The sequence below is a fragment of the Danio rerio genome, chromosome 9, assembly GCF_049306965.1.
Source record: "Danio rerio strain Tuebingen ecotype United States chromosome 9, GRCz12tu, whole genome shotgun sequence".
Classification (NCBI taxonomy): Eukaryota; Metazoa; Chordata; class Actinopteri; order Cypriniformes; family Danionidae; genus Danio; species Danio rerio.
This window is the reverse complement of record NC_133184.1, coordinates 38,056,972-38,080,098: the sequence shown is the minus strand read 5'-3', so window position 1 is coordinate 38,080,098 and position 23,127 is coordinate 38,056,972. Positions and strand designations below refer to the sequence as shown.

At 37.0% G+C, this 23,127-nt stretch overlaps 1 protein-coding gene across 4 annotated transcripts in view; it reads right to left on the bottom strand.

The window, feature by feature from the left end:
- The window catches only part of lrp1bb (low density lipoprotein receptor-related protein 1Bb), a 667,407-nt gene that overhangs the window by 324,380 nt on the left and 319,900 nt on the right, over window positions 1-23,127 (bottom strand). For all 4 annotated transcript variants that reach the window (XM_073912904.1, XM_073912906.1, XM_073912905.1 and 1 more), the window contains 3 exons: window positions 17,662-17,781; window positions 13,212-13,340; window positions 4,869-5,126 (listed from right to left, as the gene is read on the bottom strand). In XM_073912904.1, coding sequence (XP_073769005.1) covers window positions 4,869-5,126; window positions 13,212-13,340; window positions 17,662-17,781 — 507 coding nt within the window. The remainder of the gene's footprint in view (window positions 1-4,868; window positions 5,127-13,211; window positions 13,341-17,661; window positions 17,782-23,127) is intronic.

Here is a 23,127-nt window from a genome sequence, read left to right as displayed (position 1 = left end):
GGATTCTCCTGTTAGCTGATGATGAACATAAACTACTCTTTAAAGGGGTCATGAACTGTGAAACCAAAACTCTCTAAATCTTTTGACATAAAAGAGATCTAAGTACTATAAAACCATCCTGTACGTTTCAGAGTACAAAACATTCTCATTACTCTACAAACAGCTTGTATTGAAGGCAGTCAGCCCAAACGACAGGAAATGGAATGTTCTACTCTTTGATGTAATGATGTGGGGATAAGCACCACCTTCACAGAAGGTAAGCATCTACTTTCGCTGTTTCAGCCTTGTTAATAGGCAAGGCAAGGCAAGGCAAGGCAAGGCAAGGCAAGGTAAGGTAAGGTAAGGTAAGGTAAGGTAAGGTAAGTCAAGTTTTTTTTAAATAGCACATTCATACACAGTGGCAATTCAAAGTGCATTACATAAAGAGGAATAAAAAAGACAAGTACAAATAAAATTGTAAGCTGAGAAAATATTATATATTTTTCCTTCTATACTAATGAACGACTACTGAGACATTCCAAGCATGGGATGGGTCCTCCTGGTGAGGCAGAGTTCCTCACAGCTCCGATACACATCTCTGCCATTTGCTTACAGTAACCATGTGCTCTTTACCATACACAATTAATCTGCTTGTGTTCTTCCTTCTGATATCTTTGTCATGTTTGGTGTCATTTGACAGTTTATGACTTCAGTGTTGTAGTGATGAAATCAACAGAAACATTGATTAATTGTATTTCAATCTACAATATATTTACTATTGTTGGGTCATGGCCTGAGGAGAGTATGTTAATGTTCTTCTCCCCCACTTCATCTCTTCAACTTTGTTCTCATGTTCAGCTGGTTTTGGGGGTTGGTTTTCACTCATGTTTGACAATGCTTTGCTCAGGGTATAATAGGGAAAGGTAACTGTTGATCTGGGAGAATGACTTTTACTCTGCATCTCCCGCACACCAGTGCGTAGCCTCATATGCTAACAAAGGCAGTTTCACTGTCTTTGTTGCTCTGCAGTGCATATGTTACAGCTAATTTCTTTATACAGTATGTTAGTTTGTTTCATTCTAATGTCGGTATATTTAAACCTGTAACTTAATAAACAACTTTGCCTGCTTTAAGACGTAGAGATTCTTTCTCTTCATCAATGATGATAACAACTTTAATGGAGTCAGATTAATTACAATGGAGTCAGATAAATAATGGATTTAAACACGCCATCCTTCAACTGCTTCCTGTTTCCGATTATTGGTTCAGAATAGCAGCATAAGCTTCAAGCCTTACAAAATAAAAACAAATAACAAAAACATATGAAAACAGTATAAAAACACTGATGTATCATATTTTCTCACTTTACTCTGGTACTTCCCCATTCTGGTGATCACCCCCCCCATACTCTGTGGACTTTTTCAGTTCCTATTAATCTATTGGATGCCTCCATCAGATTAAATTTTTCACCTAAAACCAAAATTCAATTTCAACTTTAACTTCAATTTCAACTTCAAAAATCTATTTCAACTTTCTTTCTGGAAGTAAATCACATGGCCCCTGATTTCTACCCCTTCCTAGGAGTAAATCGCTTTAGCTAGCCAAATTAAATAAAAGGTATTGATCTCAGCCAGACGCCAGGGACTAATATTCAAAACTGTTAGCCAATCAAAGCAATGGGTGTTTCCTTATGAGACTACAAACAGAACAATCTGATGAGGGGTCAAAAATAGCACAGAAAATAGTCAAATTAGTAATAAATGATGTTTTAATGCAACAAATATCCATTATACCCAGAAAATTAAGTACAAACAAATCTAACATAGTTCATGATTCATTTAAGTTTGCTGATTTCACAAAATTCCCAATTTCATATAAAAATGTAAAACATGAGAGCAAAAAAGATATTTACACTGCTAAACTAAATGACTAGGGCTGTCATTATTGAAGTCAAATGTGAAATTGACTAAAATATGTCCATTTTGGGTTTACATTTAAATCTGTGCATGCACGTTGCAAGCAAAATTCAGAACCACTTTACAAGTTTCTTTGAGAGTTGGTATTTTGAAAAGCCTTGGAATGAACATTGTTTATTCATTCATTCAATGATTCTTTCATTTTCTTTTCGGCTTAGTCCCTTTATTAACCTGGAGTCGTCACAGCGGAATGAACTGCCAACTTATCCAGCATATGTTTTACGCAGTGGATGCCCTTCCAGCTGCAACCTATTACTGGGAAACATCCATACACATCCATTTACACACATACAGTACGGACAATTTAGCTAACCCAATTCATCTATACCACATGTCTTTGAACTTGTGGAGGAAACCGGAGCACCATGTGGAAACCCATGCGAACATGGGGAGAACATGCAAACTCCAAACAGAACCGCCAACTGACCAAGCCGGGGCTCGAACCAGTGATCTTCTTGCTGTGAAGCGATTGTGCTACCCAGAAACATTTTTTTTCACCCATTTTATGACATTTTATTTTCTGAAACATCAATGAATCATCTATTAAATTATTCGTATTATGTTTTCTGCATATTTAATTTAACATGAACACCAAAATGGGTCATATCATCTTTGATCCATGTGTTAAATGTATTAAAACAGATTAATACATTATTAATATACAGTATATAGATGCATCCCGATATATCATTTCTCTCCCAGAACTATTAATTTAAATTTTAGATTTCAAAAGTTGTTTAAAAAAAAGTTTTGGCTATAAAACATAAGCCAAAAGAAATAAACTGTACAGTTAAAATTTTTTTTTTTTTTTTTTTAACTGACATGAAAAATGTATACCACTTATCAAAACGAAAAGTGCCCCATAAAGTAAGGCATTATAAGTCATATTAGTAAGTTATTTATTTTCCCAACATTATAAACTTGGGGTCCATTAGTCCCTAATGCACTGCCCCAGACTTTAAATATGCTGCAACTGAAACGCTGTGCTTTATATCATAAAGATATTCTTGGTTTAGAGGCTATTATTTGGATCAATACTCCCAAATGAGAACATGTTCTTATTCTTTAATTCAAGACTGAAAACTAATGGACTAATTATTAAATGTGTAATACATCATTTTCAATCTGAGACCTTTTAATGAATGCTTAATGGAATATACGGAAGGAAGAGCTACACAAAAGTGCATAAACCGATTCATGTAGCGATAAATAAATGATAAGCTCTGTTAGCATCCATTCAGCTTGCATAGATAAGCATTATTCAGTCAAGCAGAACTCAGTATTACACTAAAAGTTTTGTTCAGAATGAGAAAATGAGGCCTCATGAGAAAATCACAATGGACTTAGTTTTTAACATCTTTTTTAGCACCTATTCTCAAGACCACTTGAGAAATCTCAGATTTTCTGGATTTCTAATTTATAATATCTAAAGTAAACATAATTTAGGTTTTACTGAGTAAACCACTTCAACCGATGTATACTGATGGCATTTCATACAAATTTATTTAATTATTTTTTTTTGTCATTTAAAACTTTGGTCCCACTATATATGAGGTGTTGGTTATACCTGTGACTACACATTGGTACATAGTATTTACTTGTGTAAAACTGGTGTAACTACAAACACAAAACAATCCACTGAATAGTATTTGTAAGTTCAAATGTGTAACAGGACAACACAAAGAAAATACGCATCTGTAACATGAATTATGTACTGTAAGTGCATTGTGTAACAACATGTACTTACAGGTGTTTTCCCACTTCCACAGCTGTTTGCATACCATGTACTTCTGAAGATTGTATTAGAATAAGAATGGCAAAACTAACGATGCATTAGAAGGTTTTATCTAATATGATAACAGTTGTCCACTCAATGTATACTGTATAATGGTCACAAATCATTGTTTAACTTGTAAAAATATATTCTATTCTATATGGTAACTCCTCAGGAACTGTCCACCCAATGTGTTAATACTGTATGTAAGTAAAGTGTAAAAAAAATAATTCCCAATCTTTTGTGCAATGTTTTTAATAACAGTGCTACATACTACTTACTCATCTAGACTAGTTACCATGCAAGTTCACAGGTTCAAGCAACACAATATAAAGTGAGACCAAAACATTTCTTGGCATACAGACAGACAAAGCAAATGTTTTTAACTTTAGAAATGACAAGTTAATAAATCAAAATTTGGTGGAATAGCAAAAATAAAATTTAATTCTGTTATTCTGACAAATTGTCATTTTCGAAAATAATAACAATAATAATAACAATAATAATAATAATAATAATAATTTAATTATTTTATGTAATAAAACTAATATCATAGATCATAAAACCATACCCATACCTGTAAAATCCAGTTTTTTCCTTTGTTCTTCATCCAATATTTCAAACTCTGAATGCTTAATATTGATGCATTGACATTTTTTTTTTGCAAATAAGTGCACTGAAATGTTCCTAAAACTTTATATTATAATTATTTGTATAATATTAGTGTACATTTTGGTGGATAACTGTGGGAAATTAGATCTTCTACCAGCATTACAAAAAAAAATAAATAAATATATTATAAATATATTATGAATTGCAGATCTTCAAATTTCAAGGAAGCATTTAAAAAGGGTTTATATAATCTATATTTTCTGTAAATGCCCAGTATAATGTGTATATTAATATTATTTAATTTTGAAATATAATAAATGTCTTTTATTTTGTCTAATTTAATTCAAACACATTAAATCAGAACTCCTATTTCAAATGAATTGGAATTTAAATGTCTTATCAAACTCTAAATCCCATACAACTATACATTTGATCATCTCGCATTACTCATAAATAAAACAAATGCATCAATAGTTATATTTCAGCATGATCTCAGTGTAAGAAGAAGTTTTTAACAGCAATCGTACCGTGAAGATTCTGGACGGTTTTGACTTCCTGCTCTTTAGTGAAGCCACTTGCTTTCTTCATTCTGGCGCAGCGCAGTTGTCCGGAGGACTCTGAAGATGTGACCCAGCATACTGATTCCTCTTTATGGTTGAAATCCAAGCCATGAGTCCCATTCGAGTCCAGTTGTTTGAGGGTTTGCAGGCGGGATCCATTTAGGGCTGTGATTATAATATTATCCGAGCCTCCAATCAGCAGCGCGGCAGGACTTTCGCCGGGCTCTGGAAAAGATGGATAGGAAAATAGTGAGAAGACAGCTTGAGGCCAGGCATTTTCCTGGGCATTCCGGGCTTTCAGGAGAACAGGATAATACGGGCTTCTGCAGAGGCCACGGGTAATTGAGAAACACGTCTCTCAGGACAGAAACCCATTTTCAAATCACAGCAGTCAGTAGGATATTTTTGTTCTTGTTCCGTTTCGCAATGTATTTCAAAGGTGAAGGTGTGTATTATACTCGCATTGTATAATAATATTTAGATCATTAAAAAACATAGCTAACAAAAATGTTTTCTTTTTCATTTAACTAGGATAACAAACCTAAAATAACAAAACAATATACAAATTAAAATATGTTTATATTAAAATATATGTTAAATATAATAATTTAAATATATAAATTATATATACACACCATACAGTGCTTGCCATCGATGACATTAGTGCCCATTAATGACATTAGTCAATATTATTAATAATTTCTTACATTTACATATTTTTTTTTTTTCTTAAAGACACTCAAAGCACTTTACACATTGAGGGGAATCTCCTCATCCACCACCAGTGTGCAACATCCACCAGGATGACAAGACAGCAGCCATTTTGCACCAGACCGCACACCACAAACCAGATGATTGGTGGAGAGGAGACAGAGTGATGAAGCCAATTATGATATGGGGATGGTTAGGAGGCCATAAAGGACAGAGGCCAGTAGGCAAATTTGGCCAGGATGCCAGGTTAAACCTCTTTTCTTTTTCGTTGGGCATTCTGCGATTTTTAACAACCACAGAGAGTTGGTACCTCGGCTTAACGTCTTATCCGAACGACGGCGCTCACTGAGCAGTATAGTGTCCCTTTCAGTCTACTGGAGCGTTAGGACCCACACAGACCGCAGATTGAGCGCCTACTGCTGGCCTTACTAACACCACTTCTGGCAGCAACCTAGCTTTCCCATTGATAACTAAAGATTATAGATTTCAATGTCGCCCATGTTTACGTACAAATGACAAGAACACAGAACATTTTTTTCTAAACTAACTTTTTAAATCAGAGTAAAATATACCAAAATGAAAAAGAAATATTAGAATACAAACTTTTAACTGTTAATAAAACTATAAATCTAAAATAATTTCAAATGAAAACAGCTACATTTAAATTGTCACTCAATACTTATTTAAATCTATATTTAAAAATTATTAATTTCTCTGGATTTACAATTTGTGTGTTTGGAATTTTTATTTATTACTTTTTTGCTTAAAATGTAAATTGCTCAAAATAAAAATTTTCTTGTTTATGTTTACTTTATTATGTTTATGTTTATTTCTTAGTCATATTTAAACAGGATAATAGCAATTATTTAACTTCCGAAATTAATTAACTGACTTTTAATAGATATAGTTAAACTTTTGGTATTCAGGACATTTTCATTTTCTTAACAAACCAATTAATGACTGAAACAAATAAACAAAAAAACAAGCGAACGAAAAAATGAGCAGGCAAGTAAACGAATGAGCAAGCAAGTGAGCAAACAAATGAACGGACAAGCAAAAGAACCAACAAAAGAACGAGCGAACAAACAAATGTACAAATGCATGAACTAGTGAACAAACGAACAAGCAAACGAACAAACAAATGAGCAAGCCAACAACAAGCAAGCGAATAAACGAGCGAGAGAGTGAACAAACAAAAGATAGCAAATGAATGAGCGAGAAAACAAGCAAACAAACAAACGAGAAAATTAGTGAGCAAACGAATAAAAAACAAGCGAACGAATAAGAGAACGAGCAAATGAACAAGCGGATGAATGAACGAACGAATGAAGAAACGAGCAAAACGAATGATTGATTGAGCGAAGGAGCATTTGAGCGAAGGAGCGAACAAACGAACGAACAAGCAAATGAACAAACAAGCGAATAAACTAATTAAGTAACTAACTAAGTAACTGACTGCCTGACTGACTAACAGACTAATGGACTAACTAACTTAGGAATAAAGAAACAAGAACAAATGATTGAACAAACTAATGAACAAAGGAATGAAGCAACACACAAACAAATCAATGAAATTAAAATGAAAGGTGAATGATTTCCGCTGTAGGAATCCCTGATAAATAAGCTGAAGAAAAGTGAGATTATCAAAGTCTTTATCAGTTCTCAACAATCCATTTATTTCAGAAAAGGTTTGTCTCTCAAAGATATTGAAAATGGATCATGAATGGATTCAGACTAAACCACACAGCTCTGCCTCTCTTTCCTATAGGGACCAGAAAAAATTGAGGCGGTTTGCTTGGGAGATTCTGCTACAGTCCTTATATCAGTGTTGCAGTGCCAAGGGACAGAAATAATGGAGCTATTGGTGGAAGATAAGCCAGACATTGAGGATTAAGTGGAGGCTGAGTTTTATGAAGAGCGGGGCCTGAAGGACAGCTATTCTCTGTCTTTATCAGCCATGCCGGTGATTACTAGCCTAATGGCACCTGCCTGTGAGAGTTTCTCCCCACCAGCCACAAATCCAATCAAGTTTATCATTAAATCGCCTGCTTTGTAATAAGGGGGCTTTGTAGGGAAAACACTGACTACAAATCCAAATGGATTGTAATCCCTTTTGTAGATTGGTCATTTGTTTAGGCTCAGGTAATTGCAGTCGTTTTAATAAAAAGCACGATTCAATCCCAGTGTTCAATGGTTCGTTTTTCAAAAGAGGTGAGAATTATTATGAAACAGGGAGAAAATGTGCTGCATATATTTGAATCTCTCTAGCTAAAGGCGTTAAAACATTTTTAAAAATACAGATTAGAGCAGAATTGGTGAACACGTGTACAGTATATTGGTAAGACAATTGTGGAAGAGTGGATCATAAATAAAGCATCATTATTTTCTGCCTTCCCAGGAACATTTCAGGTTGCTAAAATTGGATTGACTGCTGTGCTTAGCAAAACAGTAAATAGTAATGGGAAACATAGTCAGAATGTTGGCTAATGTTCATAAAAATACTAAAATAAAAATAATAAAAAAAGTAGTAATGCTTTCACTGAAACAGTACCTTTTCTAAAGCTACTAGTTTGTATTATTTAATTATTAAGGTGTTCTTAAATTATATAAAATGAGCCAGAGACAGGCTATAGGTGAGTAAAAAGGGTTCAAATGTGCACATTTTGAAAAGGTGCTGCCCCAGTGTACCTTTTTGTTTGATAGTGTATAATAAACAGAACATTATCATTGATGTGAATGCTAAAATAGTTACCTCCACTATATTCACGTCCTTGGTGCTAACTGGCCTTCTCAGTTTCTTTTGTGTACAAACATCAGTGATTAACATTTGATTTTCATCCATTTTAAGCATTAAAGTGTCGCAAACAGTTGAATTTGCTGTCATATTAACATTTTGTAAATGGACATTTTGCAGCTTTCAAGACCCATAGTGTAATTTTGATGTTGTAAACAAACCATTGCACATAGTGAGTATTAGGCATGAATTAGGTATTAAAGTGTATTATCTATGGAAGCCTCAAAAATGCCTTATGCACACTTGAAATAAAAGCTTACAGAAGTTATATTTTTGGGCGTACCATCCTCAAATTTGAATCAAAACATGGTCAGACATTCAGCTTTACCTTTTAGGTGTTTCCATGACACTATTCTGATACATTATTTTTCCCTTTAATGAATTTCATTTAAAGTAATCACAACTCACTTTCACCTATATTTTAACATAACCTTTATCACTTTGAGTTATTTTTACCCTTGAGTACCAAACTAGCCGATGTCAAATTTCAAACAAAACCAGACTTGTGAACATAGACCTCAGGGTTTAAAAGCTACAGACATTTTCTGGAAAATGTTTTAAAATGGGGTGCTGGTTAAAAAGTTTAAAAATATATGTCCTTGTATTTATGTCTATGTACAAATGGTTCAAACATGTTTTGTATAATTATCAATGAATTAATAATTAATTTGTATATTCATTTAGCCTCTTTCTAATGTGAGACTGACTGCTGAATGATTGGCGGATTAAATAATTATTTTCAGATAAACCAGCTGGCTATTTAGAGGCTAATTTGTAAAATCTCATTCTTATATTTGTATTTACATTTCTTATCCTCTATAATGGTTGGGTTTGGCATGCAATGTGTTTTCATGTAAATTAAATTAATTCACACTACAGCAATTAGCCATTTTTTCATTCATTCATTCATTTTCTTGTCGGCTTAGTCCCTTTATTAATCGGGGTCGCCACAGCGGAATGAACCACCAACTTATCCAGCAAGTTTTTACGCAGCGGATGCCCTTCCAGCCGCAACCCATCTCTGGGAACTATCCACACACACATTCAAACACACACTCATACACTACGGACAACTTAGCCTACCCAATTCACCTGTACCGCATGTCTTTGGACTGTGGGGTAAACCGGAGCACCCAGAGGAAACCCAAGTGAACGCAGGGAGAAAATGCAAACTCCACACAGATACGCCAACTGAGCTGATTCTGGAACCAGCGACCCAGCAACCTTTTTGCTGTGAGGCGGCAGCACAACCTAATGCGCCACTGCTTCGCCCTGCCATTTTTTCAGCAACACAAAATAGTTTAGATTTCTCAAGAGATCAGGCTGGATAAATGCACAGCTAAAGTAGTTTCATGAAGTCTTGACCAGATTGCATCTCCATACCACTACGCAAAACATTTTATCTCAAAACCTACAGTACAGTTAAACACCAAATAAACATTTTGGATTAGATGAATAATACACAAGAAAGATAAAACGAGACTAGCTTGCATGAACTATCCTATAGATTATAAGGAAGCCACAAAACATTATATCTCTTATGCTCCAAGAATGCATTGATGCTTTGATTTTTTTAAACTTAATTTTTAAAATCTAGTTATTCATAGAACATTCTCAGTGTAACAGTATCTATACTGTTTGCAAAATGACATAATGCAAGGTTTCCTTAATGTTTTTTTTTTTCTAATTTTTGCATAACCAAGAAAAAAGGATAATAAATTGAAAGCCTTGCGCCAAAGCCTTGTGACCTAAAAAAAACGATGCGTCCTTGTATTTATATTGGTGCGGTGCACACATATTTTAAATGAAATGGAGATTACGCCACTGTACACTGGTTGGGAAATAGCTTTGAGGCAGCTGCACACCTTGCTGCTGGATGCAGAACCTGTCCCGCGTTTAATCAATGTGACTGCTTTCCTATGAGGAATAAACTGAATATCATTACCCATAAACTTAACTGAACTCAGAGCTCACCCACATTAATATTAATTTAGCAGAAAGAGGTTGTTGCTCTGGGATAACTATGGGGTTTGCATTAGATGTAGAAGCTCATGCATATAAATTTCAAGGCATCTACTTTACCGGGCCGTCTGACGGAGGTCAGCAGAGGATGACATGGCCATTACAAAGGTGAATGTTTAATAAGATTCTTAAAAAAAACAAGAATAAATATACTGCGAAATAATTTAAAAGGAAAGAGTGTGCTATCAATCACATAGCTGTAGTTTGTTTAGCATGTTTTGTACTAGTTTTTCATTTTGATGGACTTTTTCATTTACTTGTTAATTAATTATATGCGATGCACTATTGATCAAAGCTTTTAAATGATTAGGATTTTAAATGCTTTTAAAAGTAGTCTCTCATGTTCACTAAGACTGTATTTATGTGATGGGAAATACAGTAAAAACAGTGATGTGTTATTATTATTGTTATTATTATTTTTTATAAAAACATTTAATATTTAGTGAATTTTCCCCATATTTGTTTTCACACAAAATGTTTTGATGAATATAAAGATAAATTTATAGTCCTATAGAATTATTATTTAAGTCTATTTATTTACTTGTGAAAATGTGTGCAAATATAGTTTTTAAATTAATTTCCCTAACATTACTGTGTTTTATTATTTATTAACATTATTGTGTATTATTACTATATAATAATCATATTAATAAAATGTTCATATCATTCAGTAATAATACAGTTAGTAAAGTAAATTTTCTGTCTTTTAGTAGATATATTATATGAGAGACTTGCTTTGTTTACCAAATAAATGGATCTAGTTAGATTTGCATTGTAAACAATAAATAAAAGTTAAAAATTTAATATTTTTTATTTCATGTATTACAGTTTTTTCTCATTCATTTGGTGCATTTCTCACAACACTATTTACATTTGCAAAACTGTTAATGCATTTCTCAAAACAATTAGTCATTTGTGCACATCTTAGTAGCAGTTTCTCATTCCTTCCAACAAACTGCAGATGCTTTTGGACATTCATCAACTGCTTTCATACAACTGTCTGCTGTTTAATAACATTATCATTTGCTTATGTCATGTCAGTCAAAATTAACTTGTGAATGCTGAATAGTCCGTCCATATAAAACTAATAGTTCTCATTTCATTATTTACTTTTACTTACTAACTAGTTGTCAAAATCTGTCAAGCTAATTTTATTTCAAAAATATCTTTTTTTTTTTCTACAAAATGTCTTCTAATTTGAACAATTTCATGAATGATTTAAAGACCTGTAGGTTCAGTTCCAATATGTACTGCAATATTGTTTACATGTGTGCACAGCTCTACCCAATACGTTTGTTGTACATAAGGGTGCATTCATTCTTTTGCACAATGCTGTGAATAAATTAGAATTGTAAAGAGCATATGCAGTGAAAATGTGAAACAAACATATTCAGTGTCTTGTACTCAGATACCTCACTAAATGCAGTGATGTCTAACTTTGCTTTAGTTTTCAAATGGCTGTGCAAATAGTGTATAGTGCTGTCTAGACTATTTTCAGGAAGTGTCACCAAAATCTGACTTTTGCATAAAAAAATGTACAGAGTAAAATTGTCATAATGAAAACATGACAAAGACTTCTGACTATCTTGTTCATAAACAATGGTGTCAGGACTTTTCATCTTGATTAGACTGAGACTTTCATTGACATCAGTACTTGCTTTTGAGGAATGAGCTATCCATTTTGAGCAAGTGACACGCTTTTGCAGGGTATCATCTAGGTTTTGCAGTTTACACTAATTATTTTGAGAAATACATTAGCTGTTCTGCAAATGTAAATAGTGTTGTGAGAAACGCACCAAACGCCTGAAAAAAGTTATGATACTCTTAAAAACATTCTTCATAAATCCAATGAGTTTTAACAAAATTATCTGCAGAAATAGCAAAAACAGATTCTGTCTGGCCTAATTCATGTATTAAATGTATTAAATGACAGACTTGAAGTAAAAATGAGATAATAATGAAAATAGTTAGACAGAAGCTTTTTTCAACACACTTCTAATCATAATAGTTTTAATAACTCATCTCTAATGACTGATTTATTTTATCTTTGCCATGATGACAGTAAATAATATTTAACTACATATTTTTCAAGACACTTCTATACAGCTTAAAGTGACATTTAAAGGCTTAACTAGGTTAATTAGGTTAACTAGTCAGGTTGGGGTTATTAGGCAAGTTATAGTATAAAGATGGTTTGTTCTGTAGACTATTGAAAAAATATATAGCTGTAAGGGGCTAATAATTTTGTCCCTAAAATGTTTTATTTTTATTTATTTTTATTAAAAACTACTTTAATTCTGGCCGAAATAAAACAAATAAGACTTTCTCCAAAAGAAAAAATATTATCAGACATACTGTGAAAGTTTCCTTACTCTGTTAAACTTTATTTAGGAAATATTTAAAAACGAAAAATAGAAATAAATCAAAGGGGGCTAATAATTCTGAATTCAACTGTATACCAGGATTTTAAAATTATTACAAAACTGTGAAAATGTGTTTTTAATGTATTGATGTATTTGATGTACTTTTCATTTCAGATAACACAGCATCTAATCATCATGGCATATTTCTCAAGCACGGATTAGAACGTGCTTTTTCAAGGTCAGAAAATTGCGGCTTAAAGCAGAGCAGTGCAGCTGTAAGTTAATTTCATTCATTTCACACAGAGTCATAATCCACTTTGTTTCAAGTCGCTGCACTCTTGCGAAAGAACAATATCAGGACGTGCCAACATTTGAGGCGGCTTATGCAGATCGGCGGTCATTAATTTGCTCTGCTCTTACCATGTTTGGCGATGCAGGAGCGTCTGTTGGGCTGCAGGCTGAACCCATCTGTACAGCTGCAGCGAAATGACCCGTAGGTGTTCATGCAGGTCTGGCTGCACGTCCCGTACATGGCGCATTCATCATGATCTGTACACAGAGGAAGAGTCATTTATGACAAATTAGGTGTGCTCAAACATGACCCAAATACATAAAATCCACTTAATGTGGCCTCTCGGTGGCTTCTCCCTGTGCCACCTCATATCTCCGGGCAAGTCCTGTCTTGCACCGCTCTCTAGAGATCTGCCTGTTTAAGCTAATGGTCCAGTGGTGAGTTACTGATTTGTCTTGGTTGATTTTCCAGAAGAACCATTCTTCAATGATTTTATTTTATTTTATTGTATTTCATAGGAGTCAGATACTCTTTTTCAAACAAATGGTGAGTAAAAAAAAATTTAAGCTTTAGAAAATGGGAATAGAAAAAAATATATATATAGATTTTTAGTTTATATGCTAAAAATAATTATACAAACTATATGAACCACTAAAATTAAGAACAATTTAATTAAAAATGTCATTGTCATTAAATTGAGTAGGTGATTATTTTACATTTTAGCAGTTTTTATAGTAACATTTGGATATTCTACCAGAAACGTACATTGAAATAACAACATAAATGCAGTAAATAAAAAGTATTACATCCCAAAAAACATTTCTATAATGGACTGATGGTTGATTTCTGTGAGTTGTTATGTGAAGGAATATTTAATTCGTTTGGTTCGCTGATTTTTGTTCTTTATTAAAAACACTTTATACATGTACAAACCCTGTTATTGTCCTTCTCCTTAGCCCAAATGGACCTACAGCTTTAATAGTATTGATGTGCTAAAAACTGTTATTTAGACAAAAAAATCAAAAATAAACAAATAACTCAAATCTGAAATAGCAAGTTTAATTTGTTTTCATTCACATCAATTTATTAAAAACATGAAATTATAAATACATTTTACAAATAAATACTACAAATGTACAGTTCATCTGGAAAGTATTCATAGGTCTCACTTTTTCCATGTTTTACAGCCTTATTCCAAAATGGATTAAATTTATTTATTTCCTCAAAATTCTACACACAATACCCGATAATGACAATGTAAAAATACAAAATTTTAATTGTAGCACATTTATTAAGTCTTTTAGAATATGATGCCACAAGCTTGGCACTTCTGTCTTTGGGAAATGTTGACCATTTCTCTCTGCAGTACCTCTCAAGCTCTATCAGGTTGGATGGGAAGCGACGGTGTACAGCCATTTTCAGATTCCTCCAGAGATGTTTAATAGGATTTAGGTCTGGGCTCTGGCTGGGCCACTCAAGGACATTCACAGAGTTGTTGTGAAGCCACTCCATTGATATTTTGGCGGTGTGCTTTGGGTCACTGTCTTGCTGGAAGATGAGCCATCACCCCAGTCTGAGTTCAAGAGCACTCTGAAGCAGGTTTTCATTCAGGATGTCTCTGTACAATGCTGCATTCATCTTTCCCTCTTTCCTGACTAGTCTTCCAGTTCCTGCTGCTGAAAAACATCCCCACAGCATGTTGCTGCCACCACCATGCTTTACTGTAGGAATGGTATTAGCCTGGTGATGAGCGATGCTTGGTTTTCTCCAAACGTAATGCCTGGCATTCACTCAAGAGAGTTTGATTTTAGTCTCATTAGACCAGATCCTTTGGATGCCTTTTGGCAAATTCCAGGTGGGAAGTGGCATCCGTCTGGCCACTCTAACATACAGGACTGATTGGTGGATTTTTGCACAGATGGTTGTCCTTCTATAAGGTTTTCCTCTCTCGACAGAAGAACGCTGGAGCTCAGACAGAGTGACCATCGGCTTATTGATCACCTCCCTGATTATGGCTCTTCTCCCCTGATCACTCAGCGTAGACTGTCGGCCAGCTCTAGAAAGAGTCTTGGAGGTTTCAAATATCTTCCACTTACGGATAATGGAGGCCACTGTGCTCATTGGAACTTTCAGACCAGCAGAAATTTTTTCTGTAATCTTCCCCAGCCTTGTGCCTCGAGACAATCCTGTCTCGGAGGTCTAGAGACAATTCCTTTGTCTTCATGCTTGGTTTGTGCTTTGACATGCACTGTCAACCCTGGGACCTTATATAGACAGGTGTATGCCTTTTCAAATCATGTCCAATCAACTGAATTTACAACAGGTAAACTCCAATTGAACTGCTGAAACATCTCAAGAATGATCAGTGGAAACAGAATGTACCCGAGCTCAATTTAGAGCTCAAGGGTGTGGTTGTGGATACTTATGTGAGTTTATATATATATTTATATATATATATATATATATATATATATATATATATATATATATATATATATATATATATATATATATATATATATATATAAATTTGCAACAATTAAAAAAATAAAAATAGAATTTTGAGGAAATAAATGAATTTAATCTATTTAAAACAAGGCTGTAACATTAAAAATTTGAGGAAAAAGTGAAGCACTATAAATACTTTCCAGATGCACTGTATAATACATAATACAAATAAATGTTTCTGTCAGTCCTGTCATATTTGCATTAAATGTATCATAAAATGTGTGCAAAACACCTTTAAGGCTATGACTCGGAAGTTACATCTTTTGACGGAGAAGAAGGTGACAGTGATCAAGGATGTGTTCTATCTTTGAACTGTATGATTTTATGCTTGTTTTTGTATGATTTTTTGACGATGACAAGTCAGGCCCTGACACATCTTTTATAAGTGAAAATGTAGGTTTCTGGTAGAATGTCCCTTAAGTAAATAAGTAAATAAATGAAATTATATACATAAAAGACAATTGCTATTTTTAAATTTCACTCAAATTTCTTTCAAATAAATTATTTATTACTTAAATATTTTAAATTATAATTTATCAACAAATGAAAGTCTGTCATCATTTATTTACCCTTGACTTGCTCCAATCCATTTTGAGCATTTTTTCTCCATTAAACACAAAGAAAGATATATTGAAGAATGCTGGAAACTAGTAAGCATTGACTCCTGATATCTTCAAAATATCTTCTTTTGTTTTCAACAGAAAAAAAAGAAAAGAAAAAAAACTGGTTTGAAACAATTCAAGAGTTAGTAAATGATGACACAATTTTATCTCTTATCTCTTTATCTCTTTTACACTATTTCTAACACTAAAATAAAAGTCAAGCCCCAAATAAATCTACAATAAGCTGAATTTGTTCAACAAAAAAGGAGAAAAAATTAGGAAGACAATCATTAGGTGATCTATTCATTGACTTTCCCTACGGTATTTTTTCCCCCTTAAATATTGTTTAATAGGGTCAAAATAACCATTCCCACGAAATACTTTTGTGTTTAATAAACGTCTAAGGCCCCATTTACACTGCCAGTTAAATGTTACCCAAATCTGATTTTTTGATCATATGTGACAGATCAGATCTGTTCTATGACTGCGTAAACAAAAAAATGCATGCATTTGGACATTCAGAGATCAGTTTCAGGCCTCTTTCATATGTGGAAATAAATCAGACATAAATCCGATATGTGACAATGTGACTATCATGTAAACAGGCAGATTAGAATTAAGGCATTCAAAATAATTTAATAAAGTTAATAAAGTTGGACAATTTTTGCTAATTTCACAGAGCTAAAAGCATTTCTGCTATTGTGACTAGTGTGGTGTGTATGCTAGAACCCGACTTTATGCACGCGTAAATTATATACATCGTAAATTGTATAGCATATGTAAACACATTCATCGGATATGGGTCACAATTAAAAGAATGTGTAAACAGACAGGCAAACAAATCAGATTTAGGCAACAAATCGGAATTGGGCATCAAGACCTGACAGAGTAAACAGGGCCTAATAGACATCTAAACATAGACAGCTTGGCTAAAACAAAGCTAAATTTGGGCTGTCAATGAAAATCTAATAGACATCTAAGAATAGCCCAAAACTAGACTAGTCGTCAAATAGACCGATTAGACAGACTTTATATTCATTTCTGTTTATTGGATGACTAGTTTTGGCCTTTTCTTAGACGTCTATCAGATTTTCCCTGCCAGCCCAAATGTAGCCTTGTTTTAGCCAAGATGACTATGTTCAGATTTCTAATGGATGTCTATTAGACATTTTTGAAAAACAAAAAAAAATGCTTGCTGGGTTCCTGCATTTGATGTCAATACCATGATCAAAGCATCAGAATAATGGCAACCAGAAAAATTTGACACCATCATATGCCTAAAGCTCTGAGGGTCTCATTTAGGTCAAACCCGACCAAGAAGTCACTTCGACCTCTACGGAATCGATGCCACGCATCAAATAAAGCAGGACGGAGGTGTGAAAAGAAAGACACCCCAGGGAAGGACAACCCATCGCCCGAAGCGGATCATTCATCTGCAATGCCTGCTGTGACCCTGAAAAAGGCCTACCTCTACAGCTACGCCCATCCTCTCCCACCTCGAAGCCATCGGCACAGAAGCAGAAAGTGCCGTTTCTGGTCATGATGCATCCGTAACGGCAGTGCAGCTCGTGACAGGCTGACAGGAGTTCTGTGGGAGGAGAGAGAAAAAGAGAAAGAGTTTGAGAGTGAGGGAAAAACATGTAAATTGCTTTTTGATTTCACTCCCTCTAAAAGCCCTTCCTTGCCATCAGCACGAGGATGTGCCAGCGCGTACTGACAGTTGTGAGCCAGAGGCGGGGATCAATAGCACTCGGTGCGGGTAGAATCAGAGAGGTGCTCCACACGAGGGAAAAAGAGATGAAATTAGAAGAAATACCTAACCTTTCTGTTCCAAATTCTATGAGGGAAGAAAAAAGGTTCTTTGTGGAGACCTGCAGCAGCTTTTAGCAATTCTTCCCACTCTTCAGCCCTCAAAATTCAATCAACCGGCCACAAAAGACCCCGTGCGCAACTGGCTATTAGGTTTTTCATTAATAGTTGCCACATGTAGTGGACCTTTGCTTATTTTTAGCAAGCAGAAAATGGAAGCGGGCTGCTGGCTGTTTGGCATCTTTTATGAAACTTGACTGGTGTCCAATGGGCTTTTTGTAATCGAGTATGAAACTGCCGTTACTAATGACAAAAATACTGTTGAAGGACAGACACATAACACTCAGTTTTGATTGAAAAATGCACCACATGGAGAAAAATGCAAGGTCTAAATAAAAATAAAAATAAAAAACTTCTTTGTTGTATGCACAATCTTTTGGGGGATTAAAACATACGCACACACACATGGCAATGGAACATCAACTCAGTCACACTAATAGCCATGTTCCTTTTTTTCTGAAACTAGATAAATGGGATTGTGAGCAAACAATACAGTTTACTTTTTTATTGATATTAGGGCTGCACAATATTGGAAAAGAAACCAATAAAAACTGCCATTATAATAAAGCCACAGCCAAGTGCCATCTTTTGGATGGGATGTTTAACCAAGGCTCTTAGTGGTTATTAAAATCCAATGGCACTTCTTGTAAAAAGTAGGGGTGTAACCCCGGTGTCCTGGCCAAATTCCCTCCATTTGCCCTTACCGATAATGGCCTCCCAATTAACCCTATCTACTGAATTGGCTGTATCACCTATAGCTGCTGTGGGGAAAGAGCACTGGCTCTGTTGTCCTGTGACTGCAGTCGCATCATCCAAGTGGATGCTGCACACTGGTGGTGGTGTGGAGAGACCGCCCCCCTAATGATTGTGAAGGGCTTTTGGTGTATGGCCATACACAATAAATGCACTAACTACACAAATTACATTACCTTAAGGTTTTTTTTTTTTTCCTGCAATACATATTGCAATATGAAAACAATTTCACTTGATTAATGGCATACTGTAGCTGTATTTGAAAGTGCGATCAGATTTAATGACTACAAAGAGTCCAGACCTCAGTTTAATGTCTCATCAGAAAGACAGCGCCCATTGACAGTATAGTCAGTGTTTGTTTTATCTATGTATATAACTTTTTGAATTTTTTGAACTTTGAATTTTGTTATTTATTGGAAAATACAGTATGTGCAATATGGAGAACATTTTTTTGCTTTACAATAAGAAATATATGTGTAACGCCGGGGAGTGACACCACAACAGAAGGTAGGATCCAATATGCAGGTTTATTCTTTGTCAGGCAAGCAGTGGTCAATACAGGTATGAACAGGTATGTTTGGGCAAATCCAGAGTCGAAGTCAATAAACAGGCAATAGGTCGTAAGGCAGGCGGCAGACAAGGAAAACTAAATAAACAAGACTAGGTTCAAAACACAGAGAAACAAGACCAGGATAACGCGTTGTAATGTCACTAACAGTAAACAAGACTCGGCAACATGTGTGTGGAACAAAGGGGTATAAATAGTCCAAACAATAATTGTGTAAGTGGCTTCAGCTGTGAGAGTGCAATCAGTGTTAATCTGGAACCGGTTGTGTGTGTGTGTGGCATGACTGGGTGTTGTAGTCAATAACATGGCAGATATGTAGTTCAATGAGTGTGAATGTTTGTGTGTGAATGTTTACCAGCGACATCTGGTGGTTGTTCGCTGGTGAACATGACAGAGCCCCCCCTCTAAGGAGTGGCTTCCAGACACTCCTAATACTGTTCAGGCGGGAGGTGGAGCGGAGGCCGAACTGGGGGAGGGATGGAGGGCCAGGACCATGCAGCGGGGGCAGGACTGGAGCATGGAGCTGCGGAGGGCCTGGAGCGTGGAGCTGCGGAGGGCCTGGAGCGTGGAGCTGCGGAGGGCCTGGAGCGTGGAGCTGCGGAGGGCCTGGAGCGTGGAGCTGCGGAGGGCCTGGAGCGTGGAGCTGCGGAGGGCCTGGAGCGTGGAGCTGCGGAGGGCCTGGAGCGTGGAGCTGCGGAGGGCCTGGAGCGTGGAGCAGCGGAGGGCCTGGAGCGTGGAGCAGCGGAGGGCCTGGAGCGTGGAGCAGCGGAGGGCCTGGAGCGTGGAGCAGCGGAGGGCCTGGAGCGTGGAGCAGCGGAGGGCCTGGAGCGTGGAGCAGCGGAGGGCCTGGAGCGTGGAGCAGCGGAGGGCCTGGATCATGAGGCTGTGGCCATTGAGGAAGCTTAGGAGGCGGCGGCCATTCAGGAAGCTCAGGAGGCGGCGGCCATTCAGGAAGCTCAGGTGGCGGCGGCCATTCAGGAAGCTCAGGAGGCGGCGGCCATTCAGGAAGCTCAGGCGGCGGCGGCCATTCAGGAAGCTCAGGCGGCGGCGGCCATTCAGGAAGCTCAGGCGGCGGCCATTCAGTGAGCTCAGGAGGCGGCGGCCATTCAGCGAGCTCAGGAGGCGGCGGCCATTCAGCGAGCTCAGGAGGCGGCGGCCATTCAGCGAGCTCAGGAGGCGGTGGCCATTCTGGAGGTTCAGGTGGCGGTGGCTCTGGCAGCTCTGGCGGCAGCGGCACTGGCAGTTCTGGAGGATCTGGAGGGTCTGGCAGCACTGGAGGGTCTGGCAGCTCTGGAGGGTCTGGCAGCTCTGGAGGGTCTGGCAGCTCTGGAGGGTCTGGCAGCTCTGGAGGGTCTGGCAGCTCTGGCGGTGGCAGCTCTGGCGGTGGCAGCTCTGGTAACTCAGGTGGTGGAGGCCATTCTAGGGGCTCAGTTGATGGCATTTCAGGAACTAGAACAGGAACTATGGCAGGAACGGACAAGGAACAGGAAACCATCTTGTGAGCTAGTGGCAGATTGGCGTTTACCACATTGTGAGTTGGAGGGCTGGTTGTGACCACATTGTGAGCTGGAGGACTGGAGTCGGCCATCTTGTGAGTTGGAGGACTGGAGTCGGCCATCTTGTGAGCTGGAGGACTGGAGTCGGCCATCTTGTGAGCTGGAGGACTGGAGTCGGCCATCTTGTGAGCTGAAGGACTGGAGTCTGCCATCTTGTGAGCTGGAGGACTGGAGTCGGCCATCTTGTGAGCTGGAGGACTGGAGTCGGCCATCTTGTGAGCTGGAGGACTGGAGTCGGCCATCTTGTGAGCTGGAGGACTGGAGTCGGCCATCTTGTGAGCTGAAGGACTGAAGTCGGCCATCTTGTGAGCTGGAGGACTAGATGCGGCCATTTTCTGAGCTGTGTGTGTGGTGGTGGAATGAGCAGCAAGCCCCGTTGCCAGCGGGTCTTGCTGTCCTTTGCCCCCCCCCAAAAAATATTTAGGGGTGTCCTCCACCTTGCCAACAGTGAAGGGAGACCCACTCATTTGCAGTGCAAGATCAATGTATTTTTCCAATGTCCAGTGGGGTTCGTACAGTGGTATACATGAATACAGAGGTTCAGATAACCCGCCATGGAAAAATATCATCTGGCACAAATTGTCCAAAGCTGTAAGGTGGGCTACCTGAATAAAGTCCTCCACGTATTCTTCGATGGGGCGATCTCCCTGACGAAGACGCATGAGTTGAATTCCTGCTGGATCCATTTTGTGGCCGAGTCTTCTGTAACGCCGGGGAGTGACACCACAACAGAAGGTAGGATCCAATATGCAGGTTTATTCTTTGTCAGGCAAGCAGTGGTCAATACAGGTATGAACAGGTATGTTTGGGCAAATCCAGAGTCGAAGTCAATAAACAGGCAATAGGTCGTAAGGCAGGCGGCAGACAAGGAAAACTAAATAAACAAGACTAGGTTCAAAACACAGAGAAACAAGACCAGGATAACGCGTTGTAATGTCACTAACAGTAAACAAGACTCGGCAACATGTGTGTGGAACAAAGGGGTATAAATAGTCCAAACAATAATTGTGTAAGTGGCTTCAGCTGTGAGAGTGCAATCAGTGTTAATCTGGAACCGGTTGTGTGTGTGTGTGGCATGACTGGGTGTTGTAGTCAATAACATGGCAGATATGTAGTTCAATGAGTGTGAATGTTTGTGTGTGAATGTTTACCAGCGACATCTGGTGGTTGTTCGCTGGTGAACATGACAATATGAGTTAGTTTACTCCTGGTCCACAATCCAATCCAGATAATGCTCCAAAAAACTGGTTGCCAACTGTCATGAAATCACAAGAAGAATTAGTATTTACTGTATGTAAATATTGGAGAAAGTGTGTTTTGGCAGATTTTGTTCAGATCTTTTGATTTAGCTGAACAAGCATATAAATCCCTTGTAAATAATATATGATTTTGTTTTTCTTTATAGTTTTTTTTTTTTTGCCACCTTCACCTTTTCACTGGATTTTTTTACACTTTGTGCCAAATAAATCACTCTTCATATTCATTAGCAGCTTCTGTGTCACTTTTGCCTCCCATTCGCCAGTCCAATCCTAACAGATACAGTATATTTTCAGGGTACTGAGGGGTTTGACCCACCTTATTAACGCTTGATCCCCTCTAAAGGCTGTCAAAACAACGTGTGTGTGTGTGTGTGTGTGTGTGTGTGTGTGTGTGTGTGTGTGTGTGTGTGTGGTGGGTCAGTCCTTTAATTAGTGAGAAATAGTTTACTCTGATCTGTTTATAATATTAACATTAATAATGAAAATTTCAGATAATATACGCTTTACCACCCTATAATGGTTCATAGCATTGTGATACAGGAAAATATTCAGTCTAAAACCAGCATATAGAAGCAGCAAGTGTTCACAAAGCAATGTCCTATAAAGCAAGCATTTGTATTAACACATAATGTAGCCTAAAAGAAAGTCAAATTTGAAGCAAAAAATGTGTATTATGAAACAAGCCTATGCTCACACATTGGAGTTAAACAGTGAAATAATAAGTCAAATCTTTCATGGTTATCCATTTATTGTTGCGGGATTGAAACATGTTTTTGTTTATACAATATAATATATTAATATATTATAATGAACCCATGTATATGCAAATGAAATGATTCGGTCCCACTGTTAGTCAACATTTTGTTTTTTACATCATGCATTACTTGGCAAAGCTGCTCTGCCAGGATCTGCATGCACCACTGTTTAAG